The 18,261-nt window shown below is 32.3% G+C and overlaps 4 protein-coding genes across 4 annotated transcripts; all 4 read left to right on the top strand.

Moving 5' to 3' along the window:
* The first annotated feature begins 2,257 nt into the window (after positions 1 to 2,257).
* LOC146887409 (uncharacterized) lies at positions 2,258 to 4,756 on the top strand. The gene is made up of 3 exons (XM_085671291.1): positions 2,258 to 2,633; positions 2,723 to 3,940; positions 4,131 to 4,756. The coding sequence occupies exons 1-3, from the start codon at positions 2,258 to 2,260 to the stop codon at positions 4,754 to 4,756; spliced, it is 2,220 nt and encodes a 739-aa protein (XP_085527417.1).
* A 33-nt stretch (positions 4,757 to 4,789) lies between these two features.
* LOC146887408 (uncharacterized) lies at positions 4,790 to 5,671 on the top strand. The gene has a single exon (XM_085671284.1). The coding sequence runs from the start codon at positions 4,790 to 4,792 to the stop codon at positions 5,669 to 5,671; it is 882 nt and encodes a 293-aa protein (XP_085527410.1).
* Positions 5,672 to 6,678: 1,007 nt separating this feature from the next.
* Positions 6,679 to 9,919, top strand: DELTA-ADR (delta-adaptin). Its single transcript, XM_028063072.2, has one exon. The coding sequence runs from the start codon at positions 6,759 to 6,761 to the stop codon at positions 9,684 to 9,686; it is 2,928 nt and encodes a 975-aa protein (XP_027918873.2). The 5' UTR covers positions 6,679 to 6,758; the 3' UTR covers positions 9,687 to 9,919.
* Positions 9,920 to 13,611: 3,692 nt separating this feature from the next.
* Positions 13,612 to 17,763, top strand: LOC114179019 (glycosyltransferase BC10-like). The gene is made up of 2 exons (XM_028065201.2): positions 13,612 to 14,214; positions 16,986 to 17,763. The coding sequence occupies exons 1-2, from the start codon at positions 13,675 to 13,677 to the stop codon at positions 17,625 to 17,627; spliced, it is 1,182 nt and encodes a 393-aa protein (XP_027921002.2). The 5' UTR covers positions 13,612 to 13,674; the 3' UTR covers positions 17,628 to 17,763.
* Positions 17,764 to 18,261: the final 498 nt, after the last annotated feature.

The following is an 18,261-nucleotide window of genomic DNA, read 5'->3' as shown; positions in this document are numbered from 1 at the left end:
ATGCTTTTAAAAATTTTTGTTTTTTTTCCTTACTCGGATTGTGAAGGGTATAAGTAAGCAAAACGAAAAAAGAAAAAAAAAAGGCAAATATTCATATATGGAAGGAAATGAAAAGATAAACGTAACTATCATCTTTATTCATACATGTGCGAGACATTAAAATATTGACATGTCCTTTTACTCAAATGAATCCACTAAGGTTAAGTTTCCACTCTTTTAGTTTTAATCCCACTTTAGTTGGAGATTCCTTATCCTTTCCTTCGATAATCAATCCTAAACTCTGTAACTTTACCATCATATACTAATAATAATGGATACATTGTTCATGTCATTTTCATTCTTCTCAGTATCTATATCTGCACTTTTGTTTTAATATTTTTAGAACCAGCTTGGAAATGGTCACTCCACTGAAGAACAAATATTGGATCTCATAAAATTCCGAGGCTGCATTTGTCTCATATAATAAGTTGGTGGTTAAAAGTATTCAAATGCTATGGCCTAAACAAGAACCTGAAGACTCCACTGAATAAAGCGAGTTAGGAAAATGTTATGCAGTCACGAAAATTCTTGCAGACAATTATGATCCCAAGAATGAGAACCAAGGGTCAATCCTAATGGCTTCATAGATTAAGAAGAAAATAGATTAGAATGAGATCAAATTGATGAGTTAGTCGGATAAAGTATTAAAATATATGATATTCTAGGAATATCCAAAATAAGGTGTATGTTGTGTGGTTCACAAGTGGAATGGTAATGAATATGTTCTTTCAATTCAAACTTACAATTTTATAATTAATATGAAGGGGCATGAATTTGGTGGTTATGGTAATTTCTTTTTATCTGGTTTCTTTCAATATTAGTAAGTTTTGATTTAGTGGAATGTTATTCGTTCTTGTTCAGACGTGTCAGTCAGGTATATGGTCAGGTATATGTTTTTAAAGATGTGTCAATCGAGTTTTAACTTTTGAAAAGTGTCTCAATTAAGTGTTTTTTCAAAAATAAAAATAAAAATGAAAGCAGTTAATTTTATCAATGACTTTTATTACTAAATTTAAATATAAATATCAATACTTAATTTTGTAAGTCATTTTAAATATCAATATCGTTAACGATATTAACAATTTTCTTCTGAAATGGTCTAATTTATGCATCTTTTCAAAAGTTGTGACTCAATTGACATATTTTTAAAACGAGTATCAAGCTTATACATCTAAAAGAAAATGGGGTTTCCATCCGACTAATTAAACCTATTATTAAAGTTGTTAAAGTTACATTTTGTGGTACTTATCACCGATGTAAAATTAGACTATAAATGCTTGAACACCAATATAATAGTAACTGAAATAACAAATTTAACTAATAACAAATTCAAGTACGATAGTTTCTAATCTACATCTCTTATTAAATTTATACTTACTAATTAATATACATATATATATATATATATTGTTCTTAGTTTATAATTCGAGATATATTTAATAAAAATAGTTCAAATATAGAGTTTTGAGTTATTCAATTGAAATAACAGGAAAGAAAAAGCTAACTTTAGAGAAAGAATATATTTGATAAATTAATCTTATTTTTTAATATATGAAAAGGTCTTTTATTTTACGAGTGTTGGATGATACTATAGCTAGTATGTGATTTAACCTCACTTGTGTGAGCTAAAGTGAGGCCACACACACCCTTTTTGTTTCACAAAGTAAAGTAGGAGTGAAATATCCATTGTGGTGTGGGGTGCTTTAACATTCGGACATTTGATTGGTGAAAAAAAGTTAGAAAGTGAGAAAAAAAACAAACACAAGTGCTTACATATCTTATCAGCCAAACCCAACGGGGTGGAATCATTTCCTGAATAAGTTACTTCATTATTCCACTTTACATGAATAAAGGAATTCAAAAAGAAGAAAACAACTGTGTTTCATAAAAGACCATACGAACTATAGTGTTTAGAAACCCATGGATATATTGTACGTTTGCAAGTGTAGTTTATAAATTCATGACGTAGGCATCGGAATGGAACACAGCTATCTTATATAAAAGCACAATGGATAAAGTAATTATGTTTGATTATGCGTCAAAACGATATAAATTGATTAAAATTATTTTTCTAATGCAAAATCAGCGTGTATTTGGTTTTCAAAATCAATTAAAGGATAAAAAATTCATATTAAAAGAAAAACAACTAATTCTTGTTTCTTTGTTGAAGAATTGATTGAACTGGAATTAATTGTTCAACACTCAACCAAACACATAGATGTTCATTAGAGCTAATCAAAAGTTAATTCGTTGTGATATTCTTAATGGATTACAAGAGGCTGTTAATAGAGGAGAGACAGATCCTTCTTTAATTGGAAGACGTATTGTACTGCCTGCTTCATTCATTGGTGGTACAAGATACATGTTCAACAATTGTCAAGATGCTATGGCAATTTGTAAAAAATTTGGATATCCTGATTTGTTCATTACTATAACATGCAATGCCAATTGGAGTGAAATAAGAGACTTTGTTTTACCAAAAGGGTTGTCACCATCAGATAGACCTGATATTGTATGTAGAGTATTCAAAATGAAGCTGGATGAAATGATGACAGATTTCAAAAAAAAGGACTTCTTTGGAAAAACCACTGCAGGTATGTTGTATAAGCATTATTATAGACTGTATGAATATTTTTGAAATTACATTTTTTTAACTATTTAATTTGTTCTGTTATATATGCAGGAATGTACACAGTAGAATTCCAAAAGAGAGGTTTACCTCATGCACATATACTTTTATGGTTGGATGGAGAAAGCAAATTGAAAAATTCAACTGATATTGATAAAGTAATATTAGCTGAATTGCCTAATGCGGATTTGTATCCAAAATTGGAAAAAGTTGTAGCAAGTTACATGATTCATGGACCATGCGCACCTGCGAGATATACTTCACCATGCATGAAAGAAGGAAGATGTTCCAAATTTTATCCTAAAAAATTCACATCTTCAACTTATATTGATGAAGATGGATATCCATGCTATAGAAGACTTGATAATGGTACATTTGTTGAGAAGAATGGAATTAAGCTGGACAATAGAAGTGTTGTTCCTTACAATCCACCACTTCTAATGAGGTATCAAGCTCACGTGAATACAGAGTATTGCAACAAGACCAATTCAATAAAATATTTGTTCAAATATGTCAACAAGGGTCCTGACAGAGCTACTCTTAAAATAAGCAACAACTCTGCACAATGTGACAAAGAAACCATTATTGATGAGATCAAGAGGTATTATGATTGTAGGTATCTATCACCATGTGAAGCAGCTTGGCGAATATTTGCTTTTGACATCCATCACAGATGGCCTCCTGTTCAGAGATTGACATTCTATCTTCCTGGACAACAATCAACTTTGTTTAAAGATAATGATGATATTAATGTCATTTGCAACAAGTACGAAAATGCTAACACAATGTTTCTAGCTTGGTTTGAGGCTAACAAAGTGTATATAGAAGGAAAAGAATTGACTTATTCTGAATTTCCAAGCAAATTTGTGTGGTTTGCTAAAGAAAAAGAATGGAAACCAAGGAAGAAAGGCTACAACATTGGTAGACTTACTTATATTCCTCCGGGATCTGGAGAACTTTATTATTTGAGGATATTACTCACCATTCAAAAAGGTTGTATTGATTATGAAAGCATTAAGACCATTGATGGGAAATTTTATGAAACATACCAAGATGCTTGCTATGCTTTGGGATTGTTGGCAGACGATAAAGAATATATTGATGCAATCAAAGAAGCAAGTGAATTTGCTTCGGGGTATCAACTTAGAAGATTATTTGTTACTTTGTTGTCCATGAATACAATTTCTAAACCAGATATAGTTTGGAATTCTACATGGAGTATCTTATGTGATGGAATTTTGTACCAAAAGAGAAAGGAGATGAGATTACCAGGTAATTTATATTGTTATTTTTGTAATTCAATAAAAATATATCTTTTAATTGCATTATTTTGTTCATGCAAGTCTTCAAATTGAGATTGCTGAATTACAAAAAATATGTCTCATGGAAATACAAGAAATGCTAATGTCAAATGGTAGATGTTTGAAAGATTATCCTTCATTACCTCAACTTGATATTTCAGATGTACATACATTCAATAATAGATTTATTGTTGATGAGTTACAATACAATAAAGAAGACATGGGAAAAGAACATGATATTTTGCTTAAAGCACTGAATGATGAGCAAATTCATGTATATCAGGATATCATGACAGCAGTTGTTTCAAACAAGGGAGGATTCTTCTTTTTATATGGCTATGGTGGTACATGTAAAACGTTTATGTGGAAGACATTGTCAGCTGCTCTAAGAAGTAAGGGCATGATTGTTTTGAACGTAGCATCAAGTGGAATTGCTTCTTTACTACTTCCTGGTGGAAAAACAGCGCACTCTACCTTCTGCGTCCCACTGTTAATTAATGATGAATCAACTTGCAACATAGCGCAAGGTAGTCTCCGTGCTAAACTTCTGATGGCAACCAATTTAATTATCTGGGATGAAGCACCAATGATGAATAAAATGTGCTTTGAGGCATTTGATAGAACACTAAGAGATATTATGCGAAATGTTGATGATGCCAATAATGACAAACCATTTGGTGGCAAAGCAGTTGTCTTGGGAGGTGACTTCAGACAAATTCTACCCGTTATAAAGAAAGGATCTAGGTTTGATATCATCAAATCAGCCATCAACTATTCAAATTTATGAAATTGTTGTAAAGTGCTCAAACTGTCCAAGAACATGAGATTAAGTACTACAACAAACAATCAAACAGCCAATGATATCAAAGAATTTGCTGATTGGATATTGAAAATTGGAGATGGCCAAATGGATGTAATTGAGAATGGTGAGTGCATGGTTGAAATTCCAGAAGAGCTACTGATTATAAATATAGATGTACCTTTATTGTCATTGGTTGAATTTGTCTATCCTCAATTTGTGGTTAACATGATGAATCCAAATTATTTTGATGATGGAGCAATCTTGTGCCCAACTAATGATTTTGTAGAGCAAGTCAATGATTTCATGTTGTCTTTATTAGGCGGTGAAGAGGTGACTTATTTAAGTTCAGATACACCTTGTCAATCTGATGAACAAGATGAAGTTCAATATGAATGGTTTACATCTAAATTTTTAAATGATATTAAATGTTCAGGGATACCAAATCATAAACTCAAGCTCAAAACAGGTGTGCCAATTATGCTCTTAAGAAATATTAATCAAGCAAAAGGTCTTTGCAATGGCACAAGATTGCAAGTCAACCACTTGGGTAAAAATGTAATCTCTGCAACTGTAATTACTGGAAAAAACATTGGTGACAAAATTTTTATTCCAAGAATGGATTTAGTGCCATCTGATTCAGGATTGCCTTTCAAATTCCAAAGAAGACAGTTCCCAATTTCATTATGCTTTGCAATGACGATTAACAAAAGTCAAGGACAAACACTTTGTAGAGTGGGACTTTATCTTCCACAACCTGTATTCACACATGGCCAACTATATGTTGCTATTTCTAGAGTCAAAACCAAGAGAGGATTGAAAATACTTATATTGGATGAAAATGGAAATATCACAAACACAACTAAAAATGTTGTGTATAAAGAAATTTTTGAAACTCTTTGACAATGAACACATTATAGGTATGTAATTTCTAATTTTCTTTTAATTTGAAAGTTTGTATAAATATAGATGCATGATCTATTGTTATAATTAAAATATTTGTTATAATTTTGTTGTTCAATGCAGGATCTATTGCCTAAAGTTCAAGGCTTATAATGAACATCATGCTGATTTAAGAAGTAATCAAATTTGTGTACCAAAGGAAGTTATGAAGTTGATTAACCAAAAACAGATTATAGATATGTAATTTGTTCTTCTTTTATTGTTATTTTTTTAAAGACATTATATTATAACCTTATAGGTTAATAAATATTAAAAAATCAATTCCTATTATCAAAAATAGTACATTTAAAAAAATCTGTGCGTTGCACGGGTAGAAAGACTAGTAGATATTATTTATCTTCAATTTTTTACTATTTTAATTCATTTGAAGTTACTATTATTTTTCAGTTCACCATACCAACATTTAACACAAATTTCTAGCTACCTGGATCTTCCAACACATAAGACCTAAAAACCACTGAGTTTGGACCATTTCTTCCAGCACTTCCGTATATTTATTTCTGCAACCTCCACATAAAAGAAATTTCCTATTTTTGTCATTTTTTGACTGTATAATACAAACGTAAAAAATGACTTCTGAAATTTGGAACTTACTTTATTCTCACCAAAAAAGAAACTTATAGATTGCACAAAGTTATTTAAATTTCAAATCGTACCATTTAAAAATTATTTTAACTTTCAGATTTTGCAGGATCCAAAATTTATTTTTGACTTTCAGATTATACACTTTAAAAAGTACAAAATAGAAATTTTATCTTATAAATGTGTGGAAAGAAATATATGGAGGTGCAAAAAAAGAAACTGCCTTGAGTTTGTGTATGTGCAGGAAGAAAAAACATTTATGGAAGTGTTTTAAACCAAGTTTCCAGGTCTCTGCAGATTTTGACATGGGCCTCTAACCATCAGCTTTAGGCCCAACAGTTGAGCCCATTCGGAGTCCTCTCCTTCCTCCGGCAGCAAGATTGGTTTGTACTTGGTTGAATTGAATTGATTGATTCGGTTGGACGCAGTTACAGTGGAATCCCCAATGGCGGGTTCTTCGATCATGGAGAACCTCTTCCAACGCTCGCTGGAGGATATGATAAAATCCATGCGCCTCCAACTCATCGGCGAAACTACCTTCATCTCCAAGGCCACGGAGGAGATCCGCCGGGAGATCAAATCTACCGACCAGCAAACCAAATCCACCGCGCTGCAGAAGCTCTCTTACCTCTCCGCCGTGCACGGCGTCGACATGTCCTGGGCGTCCTTCCACGTCGTCGAGGTCATGTCCTCCTCCAAGTTCGCGCACAAGAGGATCGGTTACCACGCGGCTTCCCAATCCTTCAACGACGACACGCCGGTGCTCCTACTCATCACCAACCAGCTCCGCAAGGACCTCTCCTCCACCAACGAGTTCGAGGTAAGCCTCGCTCTCGATTTGTTGTCGCGAATTGCCACTTTCGACCTCGCGCGCGATTTGACGCCCGAGGTTTTCAAGTTGCTCTCCACCGCTAAGATTTTCGTCAGGAAGAAGGCTATCGCCGTCGTTTTGAGGGTTTTCGATAAGTACCCCGACGCAGTTAGGGTTTGTTTCAAGCGCTTGGTTGAGAATCTCGAGAGTTCCGATCCTCTGGTTGTGACCGCCGTGATTGGAGTTTTCTGCGAGCTGGCTGCCAAAGATCCTAGGTCGTATCTTCCCTTGGCGCCGGAGTTTTATAGGATTTTGGTTGATTCTAAGAACAATTGGGTTTTGATCAAGGTGCTCAAGGTGTTTGCTAAGTTGGCTCCCTTGGAGCATAGATTAGGGAAAAGGATTGTTGAGCCGGTTTGTGATCACATGAGGAGGTCTGGGGCCAAGTCCTTGGTGTTTGAGTGTGTTAGGACTGTGCTCACTAGCTTGAGTGATTATGAGTCAGCTGTTAAGCTCGCGGTTGAGAAGGTTAGGGAGTTGGTGGTTGATCAGGATCCCAATCTTAGGTATCTTGGACTGCAAGCACTTTCGGTTGCTGCACCCAAGCACTTGTGGGCAGTCTTGGAGAATAAGGAAGCGGTGGTAAAGTCGTTGAGTGATGATGATTTCAATATCAAGATTGAGTCTCTGCGTTTGTTGATGGCCATGGTATCTGAGAGCCATGTTGCAGATATCTCCAGGGTGTTGCTTAATTATGCGTTGAAATCTGAACCTGGATTTTGCAACGAGATATTGGATTCCATTTTGAGGACATGTTCTAGAAATTTGTATGAGATTGTTGTTGACTTTGATTGGTATGTGTCTCTTCTTGGAGAAATGGCCACGATTCCTAATTGCCAAAAGGGGGAAGAGGTTGAAACTCAGCTTGTTGACATTGGCATGAGAGTTAAGGATGCTAGAATGGAGCTCGTTCGGGTGGGGCGTGATCTGTTGATTGACCCTGCATTGCTGGGTAATGTGCACTTGCATAGGATATTGTGTGCTGCAGCTTGGGTTGCTGGAGAGTATGTTGAATTTGCAAGCAATCCCTTTGAACTCATGGATGCACTCCTACAGCCTCGTACCAGTCTCTTGCCACCATCTATTAGAGCAGTTTATATTAATTCTGTTCTTAAAATTTTAATTTTTTGTCTGGACTGCTACGTTTTGCAAAATGACGGTTCTGGATCTTTATATTCTGGTAATTTGGAAGGGGAACAGTCAGAGTTATTTAGTGCAAAAAATGACACTGAGGCTACGAAATTGGCAACTTCTGGAGGTTCAAATTATGAACAGGATGTTGGTTTTAACCCAAGGAATACAGCTGACTCTTCCGAAGATCTCTCTGTTGAAAATGGTATAGATAGAGTTGCTACTCATGGTAAAACATTTACATCTACTCTAGTGGCAAGGAAGAATTTCTTGCACGGATCTATTGTAAGCTTATTGAATAGAATTGAATTAATTTTTGGTCCGCTAATAACAAACCAGGATGTTGAAGTGCTGGAGAGAGCACAAAACATACTTTCCCTTGTTCAGTTGATTAAAGAAGAAATAATTGATAATTCAGTCCAGAGTGTGGACACCATAGAAAAGAAAGATACTCGAGTTTCAACTATTATCAATTTGATGCGTGATGCTTTTACTACGGAACTTGGTCCAGTCTCAGTAAGTGCTCAGGGCAGGGTTGCTGTGCCGGAAGGACTAGTTCTTAAAGAAAACCTTGATGAATTACAAGCTATATGTGGTGATACTGAACTATCTTCATCAAGTTCGTTTGCCACAGGTGGCCCTCACCATACCACTATTTCCGATGCTTCTTCATCTAATCTTCTGCAAAATGAAGAGTTAGGGCCTTTGAAAGAATCCACATCCTTGATTGAACACCGTAAGCGGCATGGGTTATATTATCTTCCTTCAGAGAAGAGTGAGATTGTTCCAGATGAGTATCCTCGTGCAAATGATCCGAAGTCAAACAGTAATATAAATGATGAAGCTGCCGAACTAGTCAAGCTGACAGAGCAGTCACTTCTTATGAAGAAAAGGACAAACCAAACAAAGCCCAGGCCGGTAGTAGTGAAATTGGATGATGGAGATCTGGCACCAATTTCAGTCAAAAGGCCAGAGCCGAGGGACGATTCTCTTTCTGGTGCCATACAAGATGTTCTTCTAGGAAGTGAAAGTGGACCAAGTGTGTCTCGAAGTTACCCTTCTAATAAGTCATCAAGGAAGCAGAAAGAGAAAAAGAAACTAAGCACGAATGGTCGATCTGAAATGAAGGAAAATTCAGTTGATTCAGAAAAGCCTGACCCTGAAAGTGCAAATTCTAGTCACAAAAATCATGGTCATAGTAAAGAAAGAAAACACAGAGGAAAAGAAAAGATTGTTGAGGGTGAAGAGCATGATCAGGAGGGAAAGAAAAAGAGTGGCCACCGCCATGGTAGGAGAAAAACTCATCAAAGAGCGAAGTCACCCTTAAATGTGGCTTCCCAAACCCCAGTCATTCCAGATTTTCTTTTGTAGGATTTAAGGATTGGTTTGATTTCTCATCACCTGTCTTTATTGACTGAGGCTGTTTACATATTGTATTCTTTGTGCAGAGTTCTTGAGTTAGTTCTGTAGATTTTACTTTTTTTTTTTTGGTCATTTGTTATGATTTCTTAATACTATATTCCTTTTCATCATGTTTCTGGCCATAGATGTCACAGAATGAGCATGTTCAAGAAGTAAATTTTCAAGTTGGATGTTGTTTGGCAGCCCATTTCTAGATGCATGAAGTAATTATTGTTGAATCTTTTGTCACTAAGTTGTATCATAGCTTGTGGAAATTCTTCTATCAGCATAAACTGCTTGAAAACTGGTGATCAAGTGCTTCAATTTACTATTTTGTAATATTAAGATCAAAATGATAGTTTAGAAACGTTCATGCTGTGTTTGGATAAGGTATTTTAAGGGAGAAATGTTAACTTGAAGAGGATTTAAAATCCTTACTATTAAAAGCACTCTGGGCATTTAGCAATCCAAAAGAAAAGGAACTTCTCAGGTATTCAAAATTCCACCAAAAATAGAGGAATTCGAATACCCTTGCTTGCATTTGTTGCCTCCGTAATTTGAACCGCCTGATCTCATTTTCTCCTGTGGCTTTGGTTTTCCTTATCTTAATCTCATGGTTTTGCAAACTCTAGCTTATATAGGTTTCATCATGGAATCCTACGATTTTATTGATTTCTATTATAGGAGCTCATCTTGATATTTTAATTATTTCTGGTCTACAAGATTATTGGCTTGCTTGTCCTAGATAGCCGGCCGCTGGGTGTTTGTTTTTTTCTGTGGCAGTAGTACTGGAAATGATTGAGCCTGTGATTGTAGTTTGATTGTTTATCTTTCTTTTGGTTATTTATGATATGCTAGGACCCTACTTGTATTTTGCACATAAAACAAGTACAGAAATCTTACGTGGAAACTAAAACTTTCTTGAATACAAAAAAGAGAAGAGGAGACATGAGAAAGATAGTTGATTTAATTGGAAAATTATGGATGAGGACTGTAAAAAATATGGATGAAGCAATTCTCACAGTTGTTTTCTTTCATGTTATTTAGCTTTAATGTAATCGTATATAATATTATTGGACGGAGCTCGAGTTCATTTCCATTTGACAGGTATGTCTGATACTCCCTTTTCCATTGTTATTATCCAGTTTTGTTTTTATGATTTAAGCGCAAAAAATGACCCTTTGCTTCTCCTGGTTAATTTCTCAAAGGAAAGACTACAATGACCCGACCAAGGTAACCTGGTATCTTCTTAGTCAATGTTTTGAGTTATAAACCTCTGGCTATTTTGCTCAGTTCTTGCAGTTCGCTACACCTTCAAGAAAACAACACCCTAATCTTGAACTGAAAAAAATGGTGGATGTGATGTCTACATTTATATGCCAATTTTTGGATAGAATTGACAATTGGTCAGGCTGTAAAATCCATTCGCCACTACCTGGACATTACTACTGCTTTCTCCTTTCCTTTTAAACAATCACATTATGTTTTTCTTAACTTAAACTTGACCCACTGTCTCATATTTTTAGCTAATGTTGTGGGATTAGAGTCATGAACTCTTGTCTGCCCAAGATTGAACATTTGTGGGAGAGATGACAGTCTTTCCTACCCTGTAGTTACCCTATATTATCAAACAGCCAAATTGTTGTGAGCTTGTTATGAAAGCCATGTTATTTTCAAGCCTGTGTCAAGGAAGTGACGTAATTTAGTATGGAAAATATTAAAGAGGAATAAAGATTGCTGAATGACGATGAATGCTGCAGTACGTAATTTATGCTTATCCTTTTTAGTATTTATATTTGATTTGACAAACCCACATAAAGTTCATTTTGTTATTCCTAGTGGTCAGATTTAGGTCTCTCTTGAAGTTTATGCTTACCCTGCTAGGCCTAATTACTAATTTCATATGTAAAAGAAAATTTGCTATGTATATTTTATAACACATCATTTACCTAACTTAATTTAAAATTATTAATTATTTATTTATTATTATGTACTAACAATATTAAATATTAAATTCTAATAAACTAATCAAAACAAATTAAAAACTAATACATTGATTAATGTATAATACTATTATTAAATATTAATGCATAAAAAATAATAAATATATTATAATAACATTCATATCAATTTTTTAATATCAATAAATTAAATTAAATTAAATTAATTTGTATTGGTACTTTAATAACTTATACTATATTAATTTAATACAATAATATTAAATATAATGCACATAAGCTAACATGTATGATAATCTTATTAATAACTATAAGGAGTTTATATTTAAAATTTAATAACTTATTCCATTGTTATTTTGTATTTCTATTATTGATTTCAGTATCATTATGATTATTTATTATTACTGATATTTAATATTTTCATTACAAATTAGCACTAAGAAAAATCATTAAAAATCAAAATAATTAATCACACTAAGTTAAATGTTATTTTATACACTAAAATTATTGATATTTAATATAGTTGTTATTATAAAAGAATAATTATTATTGATTTATGAATTAGAGTTTAAATTGATATCTAATATTAAATATTAATATTTTAATTATATATTATTATTGATTATGAATTAATGTTTGGCAACTGAATTGCAGTGGTTCCCTTTCTTGTGAAAGAGCATGGATGAAAATGGAGGTACACTCAAATCTGATTTATTTTATAATCTTTTATGTTGTTCCAATTGCAATTATTTTAAAGTAAATGCTGAAAAATGTTGTTGGGTGCTAAGGCTATGGAATACAAATCCTACAAAAATAATTATATAATTATTTCTGTTGAGCGGCTGTGTAATAAATATTAGAGACACGTGACCAATACTCTTAAGAGACATAATAAGAACATAAGAACGAACCATAATTAATGAGGGACTTAACAGATAAAACCAAACATCTCAGTTATGTGAAGAGTTACCAAGGTAAGGGTAGAGTTGGGTACACACAATAAACTATGAAATTTTGAAGAAAGAACACGTAGAAGTAGTGAGATTGTAATGATACATTAGTTCGCTAGAATACTATCGATGTTTAAGATATAATTTGTAATTTGAAAGAGTATAAATAATTTAAATATTAATATATTGGTACAGAACAATAAATTTAGAATTTTTAAAATATTTATTGTATTTATAATTAATAATTTTAAATATTTAAATATTGTTTATTTTTTAATAAAAAAAATTTGGTAAGTTAATAAGAATTTTAAAAAAATTATCGAGAAGTTAAAGAAAAAAAATTCGATGAAGTCTCAAAATTTAATATTTTAATTGTTTTTTTTATAGACTTTTTATATATTTAATACTATATTTTGCTAGTTGTTCTATTAATTTAAAATTTTTTATGTTTAATTATATTTAAGTTTTAGTAATACTAAAATATATTTATTTTATTATTTAATTATTTTTTGATAAACATTAAATTAAATATGAAACACATATAATATTTGTAAACATTTTTATTTTTTAAATATAATAAAATTGTATCAATAGTAATTAAGTCAAATTTAATTTAATATCACACTTACCTATATTCTTATTATAAGATTCAATGTATATTAATTATTTTAATCGGTGCTCTTAAGAGACTAGTTAAAAATTTTTTTTTTTAATTAATCCATTATGTTTTGCATTAATCACATTCTCTTGACTAGTTTTTCTTGGTTGTTGTAAACTCTCTTTAATACGTTAAATTCTTATAGATCAAAGAAAATCAAATGTTCATAATTTTTTCATTTTTACATTTTCAGTTCACAATAAAAGAATAATATTTAACTACAACGGTAAAATATAAAAATGAAAAAACAAATATAAATGGCCGAGGATTTTTGTGTAAGAATATTGACCAGCTGAGGTCAAATTCAGAACAGAGACGACTCTAGTGATGAATAAGAATTTAAGTTTGTGTACAACACAGCACCAATTTTCTGGTTTCTCATCAACACCATCATGAAGAAGACTAAGCAACAAGAACGTTCTCTCGGTGCTGCAAATTTCTCGAATGCTCAATCACAGTTTTTCAACTTCTTCTCTCATGTTCTTGCATTTTCCTCTGGTTTGCTCATCGGAATCACCATCATCACTTTCTCTCTCAAAAACTTTTCCCTCAATTTTCAATTCCACCAACTCTCTCTTCAATCTTTGCCTGCTCCTCCTTTTTCTGCTTCAATCTCAACTTCACACAATCATTCAAAAGTCACCACCATCTTCACTCCAAATGGCTCAACCAAAGCTATGCATAACATGACAGAAGAGGAGTTGCTGTGGAGAGCTTCCATGGTTCCTAGGATTAAGGAACTTCCCTACAAACATGCCCCGAAGGTTGCATTTATGTTTCTGACAAAAGGACCAGTCTTTTTGGGTCCTCTCTGGGAGAGATTCTTCAAAGGAAATGAAGGGTTTTATTCTATCTATGTCCATTCGCATCCTTCTTTCAACGAAACACTGCCTCAAAATTCTGTCTTTCATGGCCGCAGAATCCCAAGCAAGGTCAGTGTGTCCTAATTCAGTCGATTTTCGGTGAAAAATTATACTATGAATTCTATTTTTTACTCTTTAAAGTGATTTAGTGTGAACAATAAAAAAATAATAATTAATAACTCATATTAAATCACGTAAAAAAATAATAAAAAATGTGAGTGAAAAAATGTAAATAATAGTATCATTGTCAATTTTTATGAAATTTGGTTTATGTCATGAGTTTTCCTACATAATTTATCTGTCGTGTCTATAAAATATATCGATGATTAATAATCTTAAAATTTTAAAATAATGATCAAGAGAGAATAATATCAAAAATTCTACTAGAAATTCTGGAATCACATTTCATGTGTTCTGTTCTGTATTTTCTTTTCATTCTAGGAGATCCAAAATTCCAGTTTTTCATGTCATAAGCAAATCTGCAAAATTTTGTTTGAAATGTTTGGACAACAAGTTCATGAATTACGATTGACTTGTGTTTTCTGTTAACGTACTCAAAGTGCAACAATTATAATTGAGCATGTCATAAAACTAAGAATATTTTCCCATTTTGTGCTATATTTTCCAACGACAGTAACCTTTTGGTATTCCACTACTTTAATGAGACAGCGCAAAAAAACCGTTTTTCATTTTATGTCAAACATGAGGTGCGCCTCAATAAACTCCTTATTTAACGGTCTCCTCGTTACCATTACCATGTGTTGTTTCTCTGTTTTTGAAGTCTTCAATAAAACGAAAAAGAAAACTACAAATATGAAAAGAAAATTAAAATTATTCAAGGAATTTTAATGTTCACTACACATAGTTGATATATATTATTGGCAGATAAGTACTTTTGAACTGAAATTATTTACAAGAATCAACTTGCAATTATTATTTTTGTATGAAATATTAAAAAAGAATTAAATTTTGTTGGACCTAAAAATTCTAACTCGGGTAACGCCTGTCTGCATGAACCTGAACAGTGATTAGAATTTGAAATTTGCTCCAATTAGAGATGAACACAGTATTATGAGTTTTATGTAATACCTTATTTTAAAAGTCATTCATGGTCAGCACTAGAGGTACCAGCTAAGACTATGCTTATGAACATTTAATTTTCAAGTCATACTTCGGAACGAGAAATTTTTTTCATATTCCCAGTGCAGTTGTTGGTCAAATATTTTTCTTTTTTTCTGGAATTCCCATTTTCCAATTTTTGATGACTTGTATTACTCCCTTTATTTCACTTTAGACTTTTAATATTTTTTAATTGAGGCATTGCAAACTACAAACCGTGAAAGAATAACCCTTTATATCTCTCGACATGTTTTCATTAAACCATGTACATTAAATTTGAATATAGAAAAAATGTAATCGAATTTCTAAATGTTCAATACGTGAGAAGAATAAAATAAAAAAAATATAACTCATTTCTTAACTCTCATATTTTATTTTTTTTGAAATGATTTTGTGTGGATCATTATTAATTCTTTAAAAAAAAAAGTAATGACACACTGATAAACGACTTATTAAATCACGTTAAAAAATAAAGAATCAGAATTAAAAAATGGAAATTATAATATCATTTTACTTTAAGAATATATATTTATCACAAAATTAGTTAAATAGGAGTCCCTTGAATATGTGGTGTGTGAATACTTTTCTTTGATTCCACTCCTTTTGCAGCTCATACAAAATTCTATTCTTCACCATTTCCAAACTTTGAAATGTCCTCGTCAAACTTTTTTTCTTCATACTGTCTCTCATATGCAACAGATAATCTGAACGAGCTCCACATAAAACTTCTTACTCTATTATTGTTATATATATCTTCCTGAATCCTCGAAATTTCTAGTTGTAACTGCATAATTTTTAAAATGACTATTTTATCTTTTTCTAAAATTATCTTTCGGATTACCATTTCCAAAATTTTTCTTGAATAAGTTTAATTTTGAAAAATGATTTCCAGAATAAATTTTTCGAAAATAATTTTTAGAACAGAATTATAGTATAACAAGCTTTTCAGGACATGTGAAATTCATTACGGAGCAACATTATAGTACAACATATATATGTTACGTTTTGGAACTAATTTTTTAGAACGAGTTTTTAAGGAAGAAAATTTTCAAGAATACATAAAAATGTTCCATATTGAGTTTTTTGAAACCAATTTTTTTCCAGAACTAGGTTTATCTCTCTCTCTCTCTCTTCCTTTTCTTCGTCTTTCTCTACAGTGGAGAATGAAAGTGGTGTTGTAAAAAAAGAATATTTTAGTCTTTTCATATTCATATGAGGGTACAATTAGTAGTAATGAGATGCAGGAAGAAAAAACAGTATATTATTGGACACAGGGTCAAGCTCATTCTTTATACAAAACCACAAGAAAACCATTGACCCATTTTCACATTTAAAGCACATAATCTTTTGGTGATTATTTCTAAACTTAATTTTAAACGAGCCGACAATTTTAATTATAAATTACAATTATTTTATGGTGGACTAATTTATAGCACAGAATCGCATCATCAATCCATAAAACTAAATAAATATCAAACAAACCTCGGAATTTTTCAAAAATTTGAAGATATATATTTTTCTTTTATTGACAATTATTAGTTTTTATTAATAAAGAATAGTTAAATTTAAGGTTTCTCTGATTTTTAATCTTATATTTCTTAAATGTTACTGAAATAATTGAATCTGTAATTTCTCATCTGATTTTAAATTGTATTTTAAAATTTAGGGTTTATGGTTTAGTGAAAATGGTGTAAAATTAAAATATGAATCTCTTGATGCAGGAGGTAAGATGGGGCGAGTTCAACACTGTAGGGGCAGAGAGGCGTCTACTGGCCAATGCTCTGCTCGACTTCTCCAACCAACGTTTTGTTCTTCTCTCAGAATCATGCATTCCTCTCTTCAACTTCTCAACCGTCTATAACTACCTCATCAACTCAACCAACACCTTCGTGGAGTCCTACGATCTTCCAGGTCCAGTGGGGAGAGGCAGGTACAGTCCCAGAATGAAACCACTGCTTAGGCTTTCTCAGTGGAGAAAAGGCTCCCAATGGTTCCAAATAGACCGTGCCCTTGCCACCGAGATTGTCTCCGACCAACTATACTTCCCCCTGTTCAACAAACATTGCAGAAATGGATGCTACGGTGATGAACACTACTTGCCGACTTTTGTCACCATCAAGTTTTCGCAGAGTAACTCCGACAGAACTTTGACGTGGGTCGATTGGTCTCAGGGTGGACCCCATCCAGCAAGGTTTATGAGAAGAAACGTTACCATAGAATTTCTCAAGTGGCTGAGGCATGGAACAACGTGTGAGTACAATGGGAAGAGCACCGATGTTTGTTACCTCTTTGCAAGAAAGTTCATGCCGCAGGCTTTAGATAGATTGCTCAGGTTCGCTCCAAAGATAATGCACTTCAATTGATTTCTGTTTTCTCGTATTGTTTTTACTGCTCGGAGTTTAAATTGTTGAGTGATGCTATTCAAGTATTTAAACAAAAGAATCCATTGTATACTACAAAAAATACATTTCTTAAACAAAAATTATATTTTCACTCTCATTTATTATTCTCTGACGTGATTTAGCATGTATAATTGATTTTTGGGTTAAATATGTTTTTGCTTGCTCAAGTTTGAGTGAATTTTGAAATTAGTCATTCCTCGAAACTTGATATCAATTTAGTCTTCATCTTTATAAATGTGTGGATTTAGTCATTCTTACCAAATTTTGTTAAGTTTATTTGACATTTTAAATGCTTTTTATGATAATATTTAAGTTAACATTAAAGCAAAAATGTGTCAAACTGTGTAAACAATTCAAATATTATTATGAAATGCGCTTGAAACGTTAGATAAACTTACCAAAATTTGGTAAGAAGAACTAAATTCATACATTTCTAAAAGATAAAGGATTAAATTGGTATCAAGTTTCAAAGATGGACTAATTCACTTAAACTTGAAGGACCAAAAACATATTTAATGCTTGATTTTTTTAAGAAAAAAGATAATAATATATTAATCAATAATTTACACCAAGTCACGTTAAAATAAAATAAAAT

The sequence above is a fragment of the Vigna unguiculata genome, chromosome 3 (assembly GCF_037176805.1).
Source record: "Vigna unguiculata cultivar grain cowpea cultivar isolate G323 ecotype 2 chromosome 3, ASM3717680v1, whole genome shotgun sequence".
NCBI lineage: Eukaryota > Viridiplantae > Streptophyta > Magnoliopsida > Fabales > Fabaceae > Vigna > Vigna unguiculata.
Note: the sequence above shows the minus strand (reverse complement) of the source record. Positions and strands in the feature narration are given on the sequence as shown.